General features: G+C 39.2%; 1 protein-coding gene across 1 annotated transcript in view; it reads left to right on the top strand.

The window, feature by feature from the left end:
- The window catches only part of L3MBTL4 (L3MBTL histone methyl-lysine binding protein 4), a gene marked incomplete at its 5' end in the record, with an annotated part of 276,294 nt that overhangs the window by 72,210 nt on the left and 188,586 nt on the right, over window positions 1-15,498 (top strand). The window contains 2 exons of the mRNA XM_080684810.1: window positions 34-119; window positions 3,073-3,183. Coding sequence (XP_080540936.1) covers window positions 34-119; window positions 3,073-3,183 — 197 coding nt within the window. The remainder of the gene's footprint in view (window positions 1-33; window positions 120-3,072; window positions 3,184-15,498) is intronic.

A 15,498-nucleotide genomic window follows, 5' to 3' on the forward strand; every position in this document is an offset into this window, starting at 1 on the left:
AGTAACCTTTAGATATTTATATGTATTTTTCAGGTTATCCTGATCCAGAAAAATTTTCCTGGACAGAATATCTGGAAGCTACTCAAACTAGTGCAGTTCCTGCCAAAGTATTTAAAATGGTAAGTTTGTAGCCATATATGTTCTCAACTTTAAATAATGTCCATGTTGAGTCATACCTTTATTTGGCAGTTTTAAGTTATTCTAGTTTATCCCTTTTAAACTCAAGTGTTATTTTCATGACCAATCTGCCTTGCTTTTATTTAAAAATACAAGGGAGGCGACTCATTTACTGTTGTTCCTGTGCATAAATATAGGTGATAATTTCCCAGCTTGAAAAACACAGGAATCCCACACCAGTGATATTGAAAGCTCCTCATCAACCTCTGATGAAGAAGTCCTTCATTTCCAGTTCTATAAGTCCACAACTTTCATGTCTTGGAGATGGTTTCAGTGTCAATGGTGCCTTAGTAAAATAGGGAATTGTTTGTAGCCTGAGCATTACAGTTTTATCTGTTTTGAGTGAAATAGTGCTTTTAGCATTTGTTGAATACCAATTTTTTAAAGGTCAAATTTGAATTTATTTCAGGATTGACCAAAGTATAAATTACTGCGTAAAAGATAGTGCTTTGATAGTATAGTTAGAAATATTTATGTTCTACACCAGTAGTTTTCAAACGTTGTTCCCTTTCAATCCTAATGGTGTGCTCCAGGCTCCCCAACTCGTCTTTAATCCGAATTTTATATAGTGAGTTTCTGCATATGATTCCATTTACTGAAAGTTTTCTAGGGATCAAAAGGGGTTTAAAACAAAATGCTGTTTCTTTTATATATATATATATATATATATATATATATATATATATATATATAATATATATAATATATAATATATACATATTAATTTCAGAGAGGAAGGGAGCGGGAGAGTGAGATAGAAACATGGGAATCGAGCCTGCAACCCGAGCATGTACCCTTGACTGGAATTGAACCCGGGACCCTTCAGCTCGCAGGCTGACGCTCTATCTACTGAGCCAAACTGTCTAGGGTTGTTTTATTTTTTTTAAAATTTATTAAAATAGGCTACATTTGGGTGAAAGAGGTATGATTAAATTAAGAAGGCTAGAAATTCTGAACTGTTAGAGAGGATTTTAAGAATTCTAAAAATATGCTTAGCAAAAATACCAGTTGCTTCCTCTCTTTTGTATTCTGTCAAAAATTCATTTTAGTTTCCAAAAGGAAAATTACAAGAAAATAAAATTATGAAAAAAAATAGCTAAGAAGGCAACTTGGGTTATTCTAGACTAGAGGCCTGGTGCATGAAATTTGTGCACTAGGGGGGGAGGGGGTTGGTGTTCCTCAGCCCAGCCTGCACCCTCTCCAATCTGGGACCCCTCGGGGGATGTCTGACTGCCGGTGAATGACCAGCAGTCGGACATTCCTCTCACAATCCGGGACTGCTGGCTCCCAACCACTCACCTGCCTGCCTGCCAGCCTGATCACCCCCTAACCACTCCTCTGCCAGCCTGATCACCCCCTAACCACTCCCCTGCCAGCCTGATTGACACCTAACTGCTCCCCTGCCAGCCTGATTGCCCCCAACTGCCCTCCCCTGAAGGCCTGGTCACCCCCAACTGCCCTCCCCTGCTGATCTGGTCCCCCCCCCACTGCCCTCCCTCCCCTGCAGGCCTGGTCACTCCCAACTGCTCTGCCCTGCTGGCCTGGTTGCCCCCAACTGCCCTCCCCTGCTGGCCTGGTCGCCCCCAACTGCCCTCCCCTGCTGGCCTGGCTCCCCCCTACCGCCCTCCCTCCCCTGTAGGCCCCATCACCCACAACTGCCCTCCTCTGCTGGCCTGATTGCCCACAACTGCCCTCCCCTGCCAGACATCTTGTGGTGGCCATCTTGGACCACATGGGGGCGGCTATCTTGTGTGAGGGTGTGAGGGTCAATTTGTATATTACCTCTTTATTATATAGGAAGATTCACCTCAAGCTTTAACATCTGCAGTACAAACAATCCCTGGGTTGTCAGGCCAGTGACCTTGGGGAAAACAGAATGATTTTCAGGGATCAGAGACTTAATCATAGTCAATATCCTCTGTTTACTAGATTTAATAATGCATTGTAAAAAGAAAATATGCTTCCACAAAAACTGGAGAGAAACAAACCAGATCTTGCGAAAGGTTTAACAGTTTATTATTCACAAATTATGAGGATTTTATTTCCTATTGCCATTTCTAGGCTTAGGAAGTTCAGTGCACTTTCATTTTCAATAAAGTCAATCGGACACTTTTATGTGTAGTAACTTTCAAGTGAAACTTTTTGCCAACCTATAAGCACTGTCAGAGTTGTCTTTTGACTTTGATTTTGTTAAATTTCCTCATATTCAGTGTATGTCCTGGTATATTTTTCTGACTCCATTTTCTTTATTATTGCTTGAATGCTCATCATTATAGACTCCTGGTTCCTGGCATTTTAAGTCTTGGGAGAAACTTAAATTAATACAGTTTAACATGCTTATGTTACAGATAAGGTAAAAAAAAAGTATACGCTATATCTTTAAATTATATTGTGGCATGATTTTATAATAGTTTGCCAGTTTGAAATTATGAAGCTTTTATCTAAATATTATTTCAAAATTTAGATTTATAAAAGATTATAGTTATCCTTTCTAATTATTTATTAAATAATTTTGCCTTCTGGGTCATACACTCAAAAAGTGGGCAGTGAGAACAGTCAACAATTTCTCAATTTACAAGGTTAATTTCAGAAGAAAAAAAAGTAAACCAATAGATAAACTGTAATAAGATCCTTTTAGAATCTTGGTGTGATCATTAATGAATTATTTGTCTTTTTAGCTGTCTTGAAAATGACCAAAAATTATTCCTATTCTCACAAGTTTTTATGAAACTAGATAAAATAATATGCATAAAGTCCTATGTTCTCTTAAAACTAAATTCCATCTGTACTAAAAGAACTGAATATAAAACTAGAACAATAATATTTAAGGAAAAATTTAATAGCATAACTGAATAGTTGAAATTTGCATGACTTATTGCACTTGTTATGTTACAGCGGTCGCCTCACGGTTTTCTGCCAAATATGAAACTTGAAGTTGTGGATAAACGAAACCCCAGGTTAATTCGAGTTGCTACAATTATAGCTGTTGATGACCAAAGACTAAAGGTACACATTTTAGATTATTACATTATTACACTGGCATTTCCCCTCATGTGTCCTGGCATGCAGGCTACAGAGGCTCTGATTTCTTAGCACAGTAGAAGAATAAAACTTGGACTGACTTCATTTTTAGTCAAATGGCTTTGGGTAGAGAGATTTCCAGCTGAGGTATCCTGTGATATGGTAAACCCATAGATCAGACATGACTGACTTTGAGAGGGATTCTAATGCATTCCTATTTGGATTTGATGTTTAGACTTTCTGAGTTTTCTTTCTTTTTTAAGTTTCATAAAATGTGAAATGAATTGCTTCCACATACCATTTGGTCTTTCAGAATATATCAACCTTGAATGGACATAAATGCCTTAGAGCTTGTAGAATACAAGCAGCTTCTGGCCTCTCACAGCTCATCTCTAGGAGACCCTGCCTTGAACTCTCCATGCTCCACCCTTCCCCAGTCAGTCCTGCAGTTAGGTAAATGGTTGTCCTGCCCCACAAGGAAGAGGAGAAATGATTGTTTGTGGGACAGCAATTTTCTGAATAGCACAGATTGCAGAGAACATTTAGCAGAATGGCTTAAACTTCCAAACATCAGTTTTCCCACAAAGAAAAAGGCAATGAAAATGAGCATCAGGTTTTTCTTCTCTGAAATCTTATTTAAGGAGGGTACAGGTAGCGGATGGGGCTATTGGGAAAGCAACTAATGCGTATCTTGTCTCCTCTTTGCCGGTACATTCCTCTATTCCTTTATTAGTATGTTGGTCATATTTCATAATTTTCTCTTTTAAAGTTTTTAAATCCCTTTCAAATACTATTTTTATCACTGGCATATAATAGATGCTTAATATGCTTGTGAATTAATGAATAAGTGAAAGGAGTAAATGGCATTGAATGTATTTTGGTATCCTGCTATTTGATTGTGTGAATTGATCATGTTAGTAAAAAAAGTACCCTTCCCTCATATCTAATTTCTTTCTTAATTACTCTTCCATTGGAAATCTCATTCAACATAGTGTACTGGCAAGTGCCACAGGATAAACTGATCTGGTTTTGAACTCCAGGTCTCACTCTTATTTAACTGTGATATTAACTCGGTGGTTACTCAACTTATTTGAATATTCCTTATCTATAAAGTGATGGGGTTAATAATGCCTACCTTGTAAGCTTGTTGATAAAATTCAGTGAAGTGATGCATGTAAAATACCTGAAACTGTGCCTGACTCTTTAGAGGTACTTCAGTGTACCTAGCATAGCAGATCCAGTGAAGACTAACGTAATGCCTTTCTGCGATTCCCCAAATATGTAGTTGCCCTTATGTGTTTGATTAGTTCTATTTCATAACAGGTTTTTTTAATAACTGCTATTATTAGTTAGGGCAAATGCCCTATGCTACTCTCCCTGGATGCCTTTATTTTATGTGTTCCTGCAAGAGTCTCATGTAGCTACATGTCATCAGTAGATGACAAAGGAGAAAAAACACAGTCCTTTGTGAACAAGGCATAGAGTTTGGAATTTTCTTGGGGAATGCTAATCTGAGCATATGTGATTGCGCAGCATGGCGGTGTTTGTTGAGAGTAGAGTCAGTCTGTCCAGCAATATTGTGGGACATAGGTACTATTATTATACCCATTTTGTAGATGAGGAAAGTGAAGCCCAGAGAAGTTAAGTAATTGGTTCAAGGTCACAAGCTAATGTATGGGAGAACAACTTTTAAATCCTGGCTTTCAAACAGAGGTTTTCAATTCTAGAGCTTATAGTCTTCCTATTCCTTCTACCCTTGTACTCTTATGTTCTAATTTTTATTGTAAATATCCCACTTCAGAGTGAGACAGCAGGTATGTAGGATGGGGAGTAGAGTTCATTCATAACTGTGCATACTTTGTCTTTTGTGCTGAACTGCATTGCTGATCCTGCCTGGAGGCTTGTGTGTGGTATTGGCACTTCCTGGCAGAGTTTAGCGGTTCCAGTAAAGACTGCCTTAATTCCTTTCTGTCGTTCTCCAAATATGTAGTTGCCCTTATATGCTTGATTAATTCTGTTTTTATAACAGCTTATTTGGAATAGTTAGGAATAGAAGGATGGGCGTTAGTTCTTCTTTGAATGTTTAATAAAATTCTCCTGTAAAGCCATCTAGTTTGGGGCTTTTATTTTTTAAGTTTTTTCATTACTGCCTCAGTTTTTTAGTTGTAATCTGTCTATCCAAATTCTCTGATTCTTCCTGGTTTAGTTTTGGAAGCTAAGATTTTAGGTTGTTGTGTTCTCATTTTCATTTGTTTTCAAGAAACTTTTGATTTCGTCCTTTGTCTCATTGTTAACCCATTCATTGTTTAGTAACATGTTATTTAACCTCCATATCTTTGTGTGTTTTTCTGTTTCCTTCTTGTGATTGATTTCATAGCATTATGGCCAGAGGAGTTGCTTGAAATGATTTTAACCTTATAAAATTTATTGACACTTGTTTTGTGTCCTAACATATGGTCTATTCTAGAAAACGTCCCATGCCACTTAAAAATAATGTATATTCTGCTGCTTTGGGGTGAAATGATGTGAAGATATCAAAAATCCATTTGATCCAGTATGTTATTTAAGGCTGCTGTCTCCTTGTTTATTTGTTGTCTGGAAGATCTATCCATTGATGTCAATGGGGTGTTAAAATCCCCTACCATAAATGTATTACTATAAATCTCTCCTTTTATGTCCACTGATATTTGCTTTACACATTTAGGTGCTCCTATGTTGGGTGCATAAATGTTTACAAGTGTTATAGCCTCTTGTTGGATTGATCCCTTTATTATTGTGTAGTGTCCTTCGTTGTCTCTTACTATAGCCTTTGTTTTGAAGTCTGTTTTGTCATATATACGTATTGCTACCCCAACTTTTTTTTTCTTTCCACTTACATAAAATATCTTTTTCCATCCCTTTACTTAGTCTGTGTGTATCTTTCATTCTGAGGTGGGTCTCTTGAAGACAGTGTATACATGGGTCTTGTGTTCTTATCTAGTCAGTTACCTTATTTATTTTGATTGGAGCATTTAGCCATTTACTTTTGAAGTTATTACAGATAGGTATGTATTTATTGCCATTTTAGTTTTTAACTATGTTCCTCTGTTGTTGTTGTCTTCTTCTTCTCATTCTTCTTGTTCTTCAAGTAAGCCCTTTAACATTTCTTATAATACTGGTTTGGTGGTAACAAACTCCTTTAGCTTTTTCTTGTCTGGGAAGCTCTTTTTTTGTTTCTTCAATTTTAATGATAACCCTATTGGGTAACGTAGCCTTGGTGGTAGGCCCTTGCTTTTCATCACTTTGAGTATTTTATGCCAATCTCTTCTGGCCTGAAATGTTTCTATTGAGAAATCAGCTGACAGTCTTATGGAAGGTCCCTTGTAGGTTACTGCCTGCCTTTCTCTTGTGGCTTTTATGATTCTTGATTTGTCTTTAACTTTTGCCATTTGAATTATGATCTTCTAGGAGTCCCAGTCTTGATAGGTGGCCTTATGTAGTAGGTAACCTGTGGGACCAAATGGTGTAGTCTCTCTGCTCACCTGAGTTGAGTGCTCTAAAAATGACCTTTATACATGTTATGTGAGCCCTCTAGTTGTAATTGAGTCTTGATTGTTATTGGCCTATTTGTGCATTGAATAAACCCTCAGGCTAGCTGACTGTGAGGTTCAACTCCCAACACAGAGTGCAACCTACTGTGCAGGTGCTGATCACATGAAGTGGAATTTGCCAAAACAGGGTTTGGTGCCTGCCGAGAATTCCCTGTGGATATGCTGCTTGTGAAGCTTATCCTGCTCAATGGATCCTGCTCCATTGTTGTCTGAAGCTGGCCACTGGGTGTTTTGGATCTGGGCCTTTTTGGAGGGACTCTAGTGAAGGCCAATGTCAGACACTATCTATCACTGGCCCTGAGTTAACCTGTTTGGAGCTATTAGCGGTCCACAGCTTGGGGCTCCATCTGCTGGGCCTGGGTGCTTGTGGCAAGGACCAAGTTGTGCATCAAGGCCAGCTTTTACTAGCATCAGGCCCAGGGGCAGCTCAGCAAAAAAGTCTCAATGCACCCAGAGATCCTCCTCTGCATGCAGGCTGTTTGTTAGGCTCAGTTACTTAAAAAGGCTTGGTCTGTACTCCTCAGCAGGGCTTACTAAAGGATGGGGCAAGGGGGATTCCAATGGGTGGTGCTATTGCTTCCCTCCAGGCTGATACTCCATGGAGGGGAATGCTCTACCTGAGAAAAATGGCTTCTGCGGTATGGGGGAATGACTCAGAAACAGGGATCCCGGTGGCTGACCCTTCAGCTCTCTCCCAAGAGCCACCAACCTCATTCAGCTCTAGTGTGTTCTTCCCTTCCTCCATTGGAGCCAAGGGTGAGTGGCCATGAATGAAATTTTGTGTGTTGGCCTTTTAAGAGGATACCTGCATTTCTAGCCATCTCTCCCTGGTGGACAGAAACCCCAGTGCTTTTCACAGCCAGATGTTATGTGGGTGCCATTCCCAGTTCTGATGCTCTGGGCTAGAGAGCCCTGCTTGGGGTTCAGACCTCACACTTTTCAAGGGGAACCTATCACAGCTGATATATCCCTCTGGAACTTGAACTGATGCCTACCAGTGCCTAGCCAGCCCTCTTGTGCCTCCTTATCTCCTAGTCTCAATGTGGCCACCTCTGTAAGTGCTTGCTGATATGGCTTCTCTCCAACTAGTCTTCAGTTGGTTATTCAGTATAACAACTTCTTTGAGATATAATTCAGACATCGTAAAATTCATTTGTTTTGAATATATTCCCAAAATTGTGCAACCATTATAACTATTTAAGTTTAGAATATTTTCTTCCTCTGCAAAAGAAAGCTGATACCCATTAGCAATCACTCTTCATTGTACGCCAACACCTAGTCCCTGGAAATCACTAATCTATTTTCTGTCTTTATGGATTTGCTCTTCTAAACATTTCATATTAATAAAATCATATAATATGGAACCTCTTGTATCTGGTGTCTTTCATTTAGCAGGCTTTCAAGATCCATTCATGTTTTAACATACCAGTACTTCATTCTTTTTTATTTTGGGGTAGTATTTCATTGTAAGAATGTACCACATTTTGTTTATCTTTTTACTATTGATAGACATTTGGGTGAACATATGTTTTTGTGTGGACGTATATTTTCATTTCTCTTTTATATTTATCTAAGAGTGGAATTGGTGGGTTATATGGTAACTAACATTTGAAGGAACTACCACAATGTTTTCCAAAGTGACTGCATCATTGTACATTTCTAACCAGCAGTATATGAAGGTTCCAATTTCTCCACATCCTCATGAACATTTGTTATTGTCTGTTTTTATTTCTTTTTTTATTTTAGCCAATCTAGTAGGCCTTATGAGTTTAGATCCAAAGAATCTGAATTATTATGGTTAACATTTGATCCCTAATAATATCTTGGCTAAGAGGAATGAGATGCAGTGACAGTGACTTAGAGGTTGCCGTGGGAGATGTAGTACCAGTAGTGGATATGGTGGTATAAGTCTCAAATCACAGAAGTAGTAATAGTAGAGTAAGAAGAACAAGTTACTGAATGTTTATATTGTTCCAGATATTTAACTAAGTATGCTATATATTGCAACTTTTCTTAACAAAATTTGTTTTTTAATTTTTTTGAGATGCAATTGATTTTTAACATTATATTAGTTTTAGGTGTACAATATAATTATTTAAATAATCACCACAATAAGCCTAGCTATACAACAACTCATATAGGGAGGGTTATTTCTTCTTTACAGGTGGCCTGGGTAATTTACATAGTTTTACCAACATTTCACAATGAGTAGTAGAAGAGTTGCATTCAAACAGAGGTATTTTTAACTCCAAAGCCAGTGATCTCTCATTTTAGCAATTGTCCTATACCTGTGATAAGCCATTGGAATTAGAGACTATGAATTACAGTGTTGGGGTGTGGAACAGAGGTAGCTTGGTACAAGATATTCTATACTCTTGCTCTTGTAAGTCCACTGGTACTAGTCAGGACAGATATTCTGATGTTCACATTGAAAATATTAATTTGGTCATGTATGTTTCATTGGTAAGTGACATGTGAAATTTTTCTTACCGTGGCAGGTTTTTAAAATGCCATTTTCCCTTGTGTTGATTACAGTGTTTATTAATTGCCATGGTTACTCGCTAATAAATATTTATAATGACTCAGTGTGCATGTTGTTTAATTTACAGCCAGCTAGTACATTTAATACTTACTCTTTTGTTTGGCCGCATAGTGTGCTCTGTTATATCTGAAAGCCCATTACTGTCATTTTATCAGAAAATGCACATTAAGTTACAATAGATGGATGAATGCTTTTAGGAAGTTTATCTTTTACTTGGAAAAAAATGTATTCTTCTACACATAAATATAAAGGGAGGACTTAAAATAGTAATATTTGATAAATATTTTCCCTGTGGGAACTGCAGCTAAGCTGTGAAATGAATTATAAATGAATTTCAAATAGATGCTTTAGGAAGTTCTACTGAATCATTAATAAATTGAGTCTCTTTAGCAAGTCTTTTTATATTTAATGCATTAACTGAGTGTATTTGTGGCATTTCTAAATGAAATAAGAAAATCATGACCAAGAAAAATTCTCATAATAAGTTATATGACTAGAAACTCCTTGGAATTTTAACTCAGACTAAGAAATATAAAGTTTTTGTTTGAAAAAAAAAGTAAGTCCAAATACAAGTCACAAATGCTATGCTTTCACTAACTTGTGTCAGGTTGCCATACTTTGAGGAAGTCACTTGACCCTGTGAGTCTTAGTTTAATTATCTGTCAAAAATGGGGCAGAATCTGGACTATATCATCTTACTTGCCACTCTTTCTTATCAGCACGCAATAGCCTTTGTGATGGTCCTACTAGTTGGTAGGCTCCTGTGTGGCCTGTGGGCTATAATAGGCCAACTCGTGTTTTTATAGATACACTACACTGATTAGGCTGCAAGATGAACGTGTTGTTACCTTTAGCAGATGTAGTTTTGTATCCTTGCTTTATTGTTTCTAATATTTGATTTTTTTAACTAAGCTATATTTATATTTAATTTTAGTTTTGTGTTAGATATTCAAAGAAATGAGACTTACTATGTAATCAACAGCTTCTAGAATGTTTTTAAAAATACAGTTTTCCTAGTATTTATCACAATCCGTTTGATTTTCTGTGTGAATTCACTCAAGCCCTGAAATGATGTACGTATAATCTTTCAGAGTAGGCTTCTCTGGCTTTGGGTTGTGTTCTCCAAGAAATGTAAGTGGAGACGTACCTTTTCCATTTTTATTAAAGTCAGTAGATCCAGGACAGAAACACAGGCCCAACAGCACAGCAGTGAACGACTGACTGCCTTGGCGATGAGTCAGATATCCCCATCTGCAGCCACTGCTGGCACTCCTTAGGTAATCCTCACCCAGCCCTCCTCTCCCAGCCTGATCTCATGAGATCCTGACTTGATTATTTGGCTGGAGGCATTGGTTTAGTCATGCACTAGCTAGAATAGAAATAGAACATTTCACAGTTTCCATGCAGAACACTGCCTGTGTAGAAACTTCTTCAATAAAAGATGACGCTGTTGTAGCACTAGTTATTCGTAACCCTTATTTTAGGGTTACGTATTTCTTTCAGTGTCTGAGCAGTGCTACAGATTGCTCTGCTGCAAAATGCACAGACGTGTATACAAGCACTAAATTACATTTTTGTTTCAAGGGTTAAAGGACTTTTGAGTGTGGATCTGATCCCTTTACTCTTGTCACTTCATTCGAAGCTTTATGTTTACTCAGAAAGTCTGACCCTTGCTTGCTGTGATAAGGAAGCCTCTGGTTTCCAACACCTTCAGTCAGATAGTGCAGTATGGACTCCCTGTCTTATTTCAGAGCCAACAAGAGGGTCTGTTGGATTTTTCTTAGCTTTGGAGAGACATGTACATTCTCTGCTGTTTTCCTGCACAGACGTGTACTGTTTCTGACCAGCTGCAGTTTTGACATTCCAAATGCCCTTACTAATACTGATACTTAGCTAATTATGTGGAACATCATCTCTTTTTCTCACATTCTGCTTTATAGGCACTCTATTTTTACCACTGGAAAAATAGCTATCAAAAATAAATAAGCGAATGAAAACACCCCGGAATAAACTGTACCGAAGTCTATGCCATTTCTTTTGATATAGGAAAAGGTTGTAGACTCAGGAAGAGGAGATTCTTCAATGAGAAAGGAATGAGTAGGTCCTTACATCATATTAATTTATTGCTAAAATGTAGTTATATTATTTCCCTTTTGCTACTGTAACAAATCATCACACAATTAGTGGCTTAAAATAACATAAATTTGTTATGTTACAGTTCTTTAGCCCAGAAGTGTCAACTGGTCTAAAATAAAGGTGTCAGGAGGGCTGTGTTCCTTTTTAGAAGCTCTGGGGGAGAATTGGTTTCCTAGCCTTTTCCTGCTTCTAGAGGTTGCCTCTATTCCTTGAGGCATGGCCCCTTTCTCCAAACTCAAAGCCAGCAGTGTGGCATCTTCACACCTCTCTCTGACATGCCTCCCTCTCACTATAAGGACCATTGTTAATAACCGTGGACCCACCAGGTAACCCAGGATAATCTCCCCTGTCTCAAGATCATTGACTTAATCACACCTGTGAAACCCCTCCAGTCATATAAGGTAACATTTTCACAGGTGTCAGGGGTTAAGATGTGGGCATCTTTGGGAACCATTATTCTGCCTATTGCAGTAGTATTAGATAAAGCTGAGATACTTATTAAAAAGAGGTGGAAGTGGTGAGACCTACTATGTAACAAACAGCTTCTGTTTACTGAATGAGAAGAAGTCATTCCAACAACTGTCAGTTCTAGGATGAGATTAAGACTTGAAACTCTCAAATCTGGTTGGGAAGATAGGTAAAATTACAGTTCAACATATAATGTATGGCACAAACATCAGGTGCTATAAATGCTCATTGAAAGTACAGTAAGCTTTGTGAGTAAGGAAGCTGAGGGGCAGATGGCATTTTAGGAAGAACAGTTTTTCTTTTGTTGAAAAAGTATATAACATGCTTTGTTTTATTTGCATTTCCAAACACCAAATGCCTTTATTTACTATTATGTAGAGACAAAGGAGACTTCAAATCTAATGTTTTATTATGTGGATATGCATCATGTATGTGTATATGTGTATGTGTGTGTGTGTGTGTGTGTATAAACACACACACATACATACATACAGTATATAGCTTTGGTTTACATTGGAAGCCCCTTGGGCAGTGGTCTCTACAAGATCTGTATTTGAACCTGTATGCAAAGGACTCTTGGGAAGTCGCATGGCTGTAGGAAATATCAGGGCTTAGCTGTGGGAATCAGGGAACAGCAAATTAGGGTCCACAGCTTAAGCTGGATCTACTGTTTTGTCCTGCTACTACTTTTTAGAGGCGTATTTCCTGCCCCTCCTACCCCAGGACTCCATGTGGAGTGTATGCGTCCTTGCTTCCATGACAGAACTAGCACTGGGCCTTGGAAACAAGAGCAGCTGGCCATATTTATAGGGATTGTCTTCCCTCAACCTGAACAGGCCTGCTGATGGAAAAAGAAGGGTTGTGTAGATTCTATACACTCAGAGGATGGATTAGTGTTTCAAGGTCATAGGACCAAATGTGGGGGAAATCAGGTTGAACTGAAAATGGGGTCCAGAGATGCAGACTGGTCAGAGTGATTGTCCAGTTGATGATCTGGGAGGCGGTCCAGGCACAAACTTGAAACAGGGACATCTGAAATTATTCAGGCAAAATTGCACATCCTGGCTTCAGGGTAGACTGGGCGTGGCAATTCAGGGTTTTAGTACAGGTGCGGGGTTTCTAGAGCAGCAGAATGCAGGTTCATTGTCACCTGGGAGAAACGGAGACTCTCAGGCCTCTCCCCAGACCTGCTGAGTCAGAATCTGCTTTTTAACAGAAGCCCCACCCAATTTGTTCCCAAACATGAACAAGGAATGCTTGTTTACAGCTAGGGAAAGGTGGTCTGCTTGTCCTCTGCCCTGCTTTTTTTTTTTTTTTTTTTAATGTATTTCTATTCACTTCAGAGAGGAAGAGAGAGGAAGAGAGAGATAGAAACATCAATGATGAGAGAGAATTATTGATCCACTGTTCCCTTCATGCCCCCTTCTGGGGACTGAGCCCACAACCCAGGCATGTGCCCTCACCAGCAATTGAACTGTGACCTTCTGGCCCATAGGTCGATGCTCAACCACTGAGCCATGCCAGCCGGGCTACCTAAGTACTCTTGTTATCCCAGTACCTATAGGCAGTACCTGGCATTTCGTAGGTGCCAAATATTATTGCTGAATGAATGAATGAATGAATGAATGAATGTGAGCTGTCCATAAAAAATGTACAGATAGGTTATTTACTGCTAATAATTTATTATTTACTATTAATTACTTATTACTTATGAAAATAAGTAAGCATTAATCTTTGGTATTAACTAGATGCCCTCTACATATTTCTTGGAAAAATAATAGCTATTTATAACACCACATGGAAAATTGGTTTAATTGGTGCTTCTCTATTACTAATATAACTTTAATAAGCAATATGGTAGCTATATGCTTGGCTAAGAATGCTATAATATTGGAATAATTGAAATCATGCATTGTTTCAATATATGTAATGCTTTCTCTGTTGGAATATTGACTTTGTGAATCATGGCAGTTATAACAGTGTCAAAGAAGCAAAGCCCATTATGGGGCTATTATGCTAATAACATATGACAAACAGTGGTACTGTGGAATAGTAATGGATACATAATGGATAATAAATGGTTGGAATTCTGAATAGTAATGGTTGCCAGTGATTTTCTAGTAATAATAATCTCCTCTTAAAATGAATGTAACTTTAATGTCAAAAACTGCCAGCAGCATGAAGGGTTCACATTGCTTTTTGAAGGTGACCCACTGCACTTAGCTTAAGCCTCTCTGTGCAGAAACCCAAGTTAATCTCTCTGCTTCTCAGCCTATAAGACAAGTTCCTCTGACAGTCTGGGTCCACAGTATTCAAATGTCCCTCCACTGGTATATTGGTATGGCCTATCTTAATAAATACAAACCCCCACACCTCAAATTGATGTATACTGTAATATACAAAATATTGTTACATCTTCTCATTCACTGTGCACCACACTTTTCCTCATTTGCATCAAGATTCCTGAAAGAACAAAGACATTTACACCACGAGGCTCTGTGCTATCTTTAGGAAACTTGCAATGTTGACCTCTGCACATGCTCCCTGGTGCTCTGTTCACCACTCCTTGCCGTCTCTGACATTCCACAGTGGCCTCTGAGGAAGCTTCTTCCTGCCAGGGGGGCTCTCCCCCCACTCTGTTGGCATTCCTGTCTGGTGTCTTGCTTTCACAAACTCTGAGGCTCTTTAGTTGCCTTGAGGCTCAAGTATTGCAATGAGAGTCCAGAGACACATGTTTGTGCTGCTCATCCTATATAATCCTATATAATAAAGAGGTAATATGCAAATTGACCGTCACCCCAACACACAAGATGGAGGACCCCATTTGGCCAAAGGCTGCCCCCATGTGGATACAAGATGGCCACTACAAGATGGCCAGCAGGGGAGGGCAGTTGTGGGTGATCAGGCCAGCAGGGGAGGGCAGTTGGGAGGGACCAGGCCTGCAGGGGAAGGCAGTTTGGGGGGGGGGGGGACCAGGCCTGCAGGGGAGGGCAGTTGGGGGGAGACCAGGCCTGGAGGGGAGAGTAGTTGGGGGCGACCAGGCCAGCAGGGGAGGGCAGTTAGGGGTGACCGAGCCAGCAAGGGAGGGCAGTTAGGGGTGACCGGGCCGACAGAGGAGGGCAGTTGGGGGTGACCAGGCTGGCAGAGGAGGGCAGTTGGGGGTGACCAGGCCTTCAGGGGAGGACAGTTGGGGGGGACCAGACTGGCAAGGGAAGGCAGTTAGGGGTTACCAGGCCAGGATGGGAGGGCAGTTGGGGGCAACCAGACTTGAAATCTCAATAAAGATTAGAGTAAGTTAAGTATATTGAGAATAGTGCAGAATTTCTGGGTTTTGAAATAGTATATTATCTTTCCCTGATAAATATCAGAAGTCTTATAAACAGAGAATACATTTGATTAGCAGGTGGGGAGATGAAATAGCTAAGTAACTGCTTTATTCATGTCAAATATGAGCGGTTGCAGCCATGAGGTGAGCTTTGGTGCAAGGATTATGTTACATCCAAGTTGTGTTTACAATGAATAGTATGATTTTTCATCAGCAATAAATTACCCGAAAAGACAGAC

Source organism: Plecotus auritus (assembly GCF_963455305.1).
Source record: "Plecotus auritus genome assembly, chromosome: 8".
Lineage (NCBI taxonomy): Eukaryota > Metazoa > Chordata > Mammalia > Chiroptera > Vespertilionidae > Plecotus > Plecotus auritus.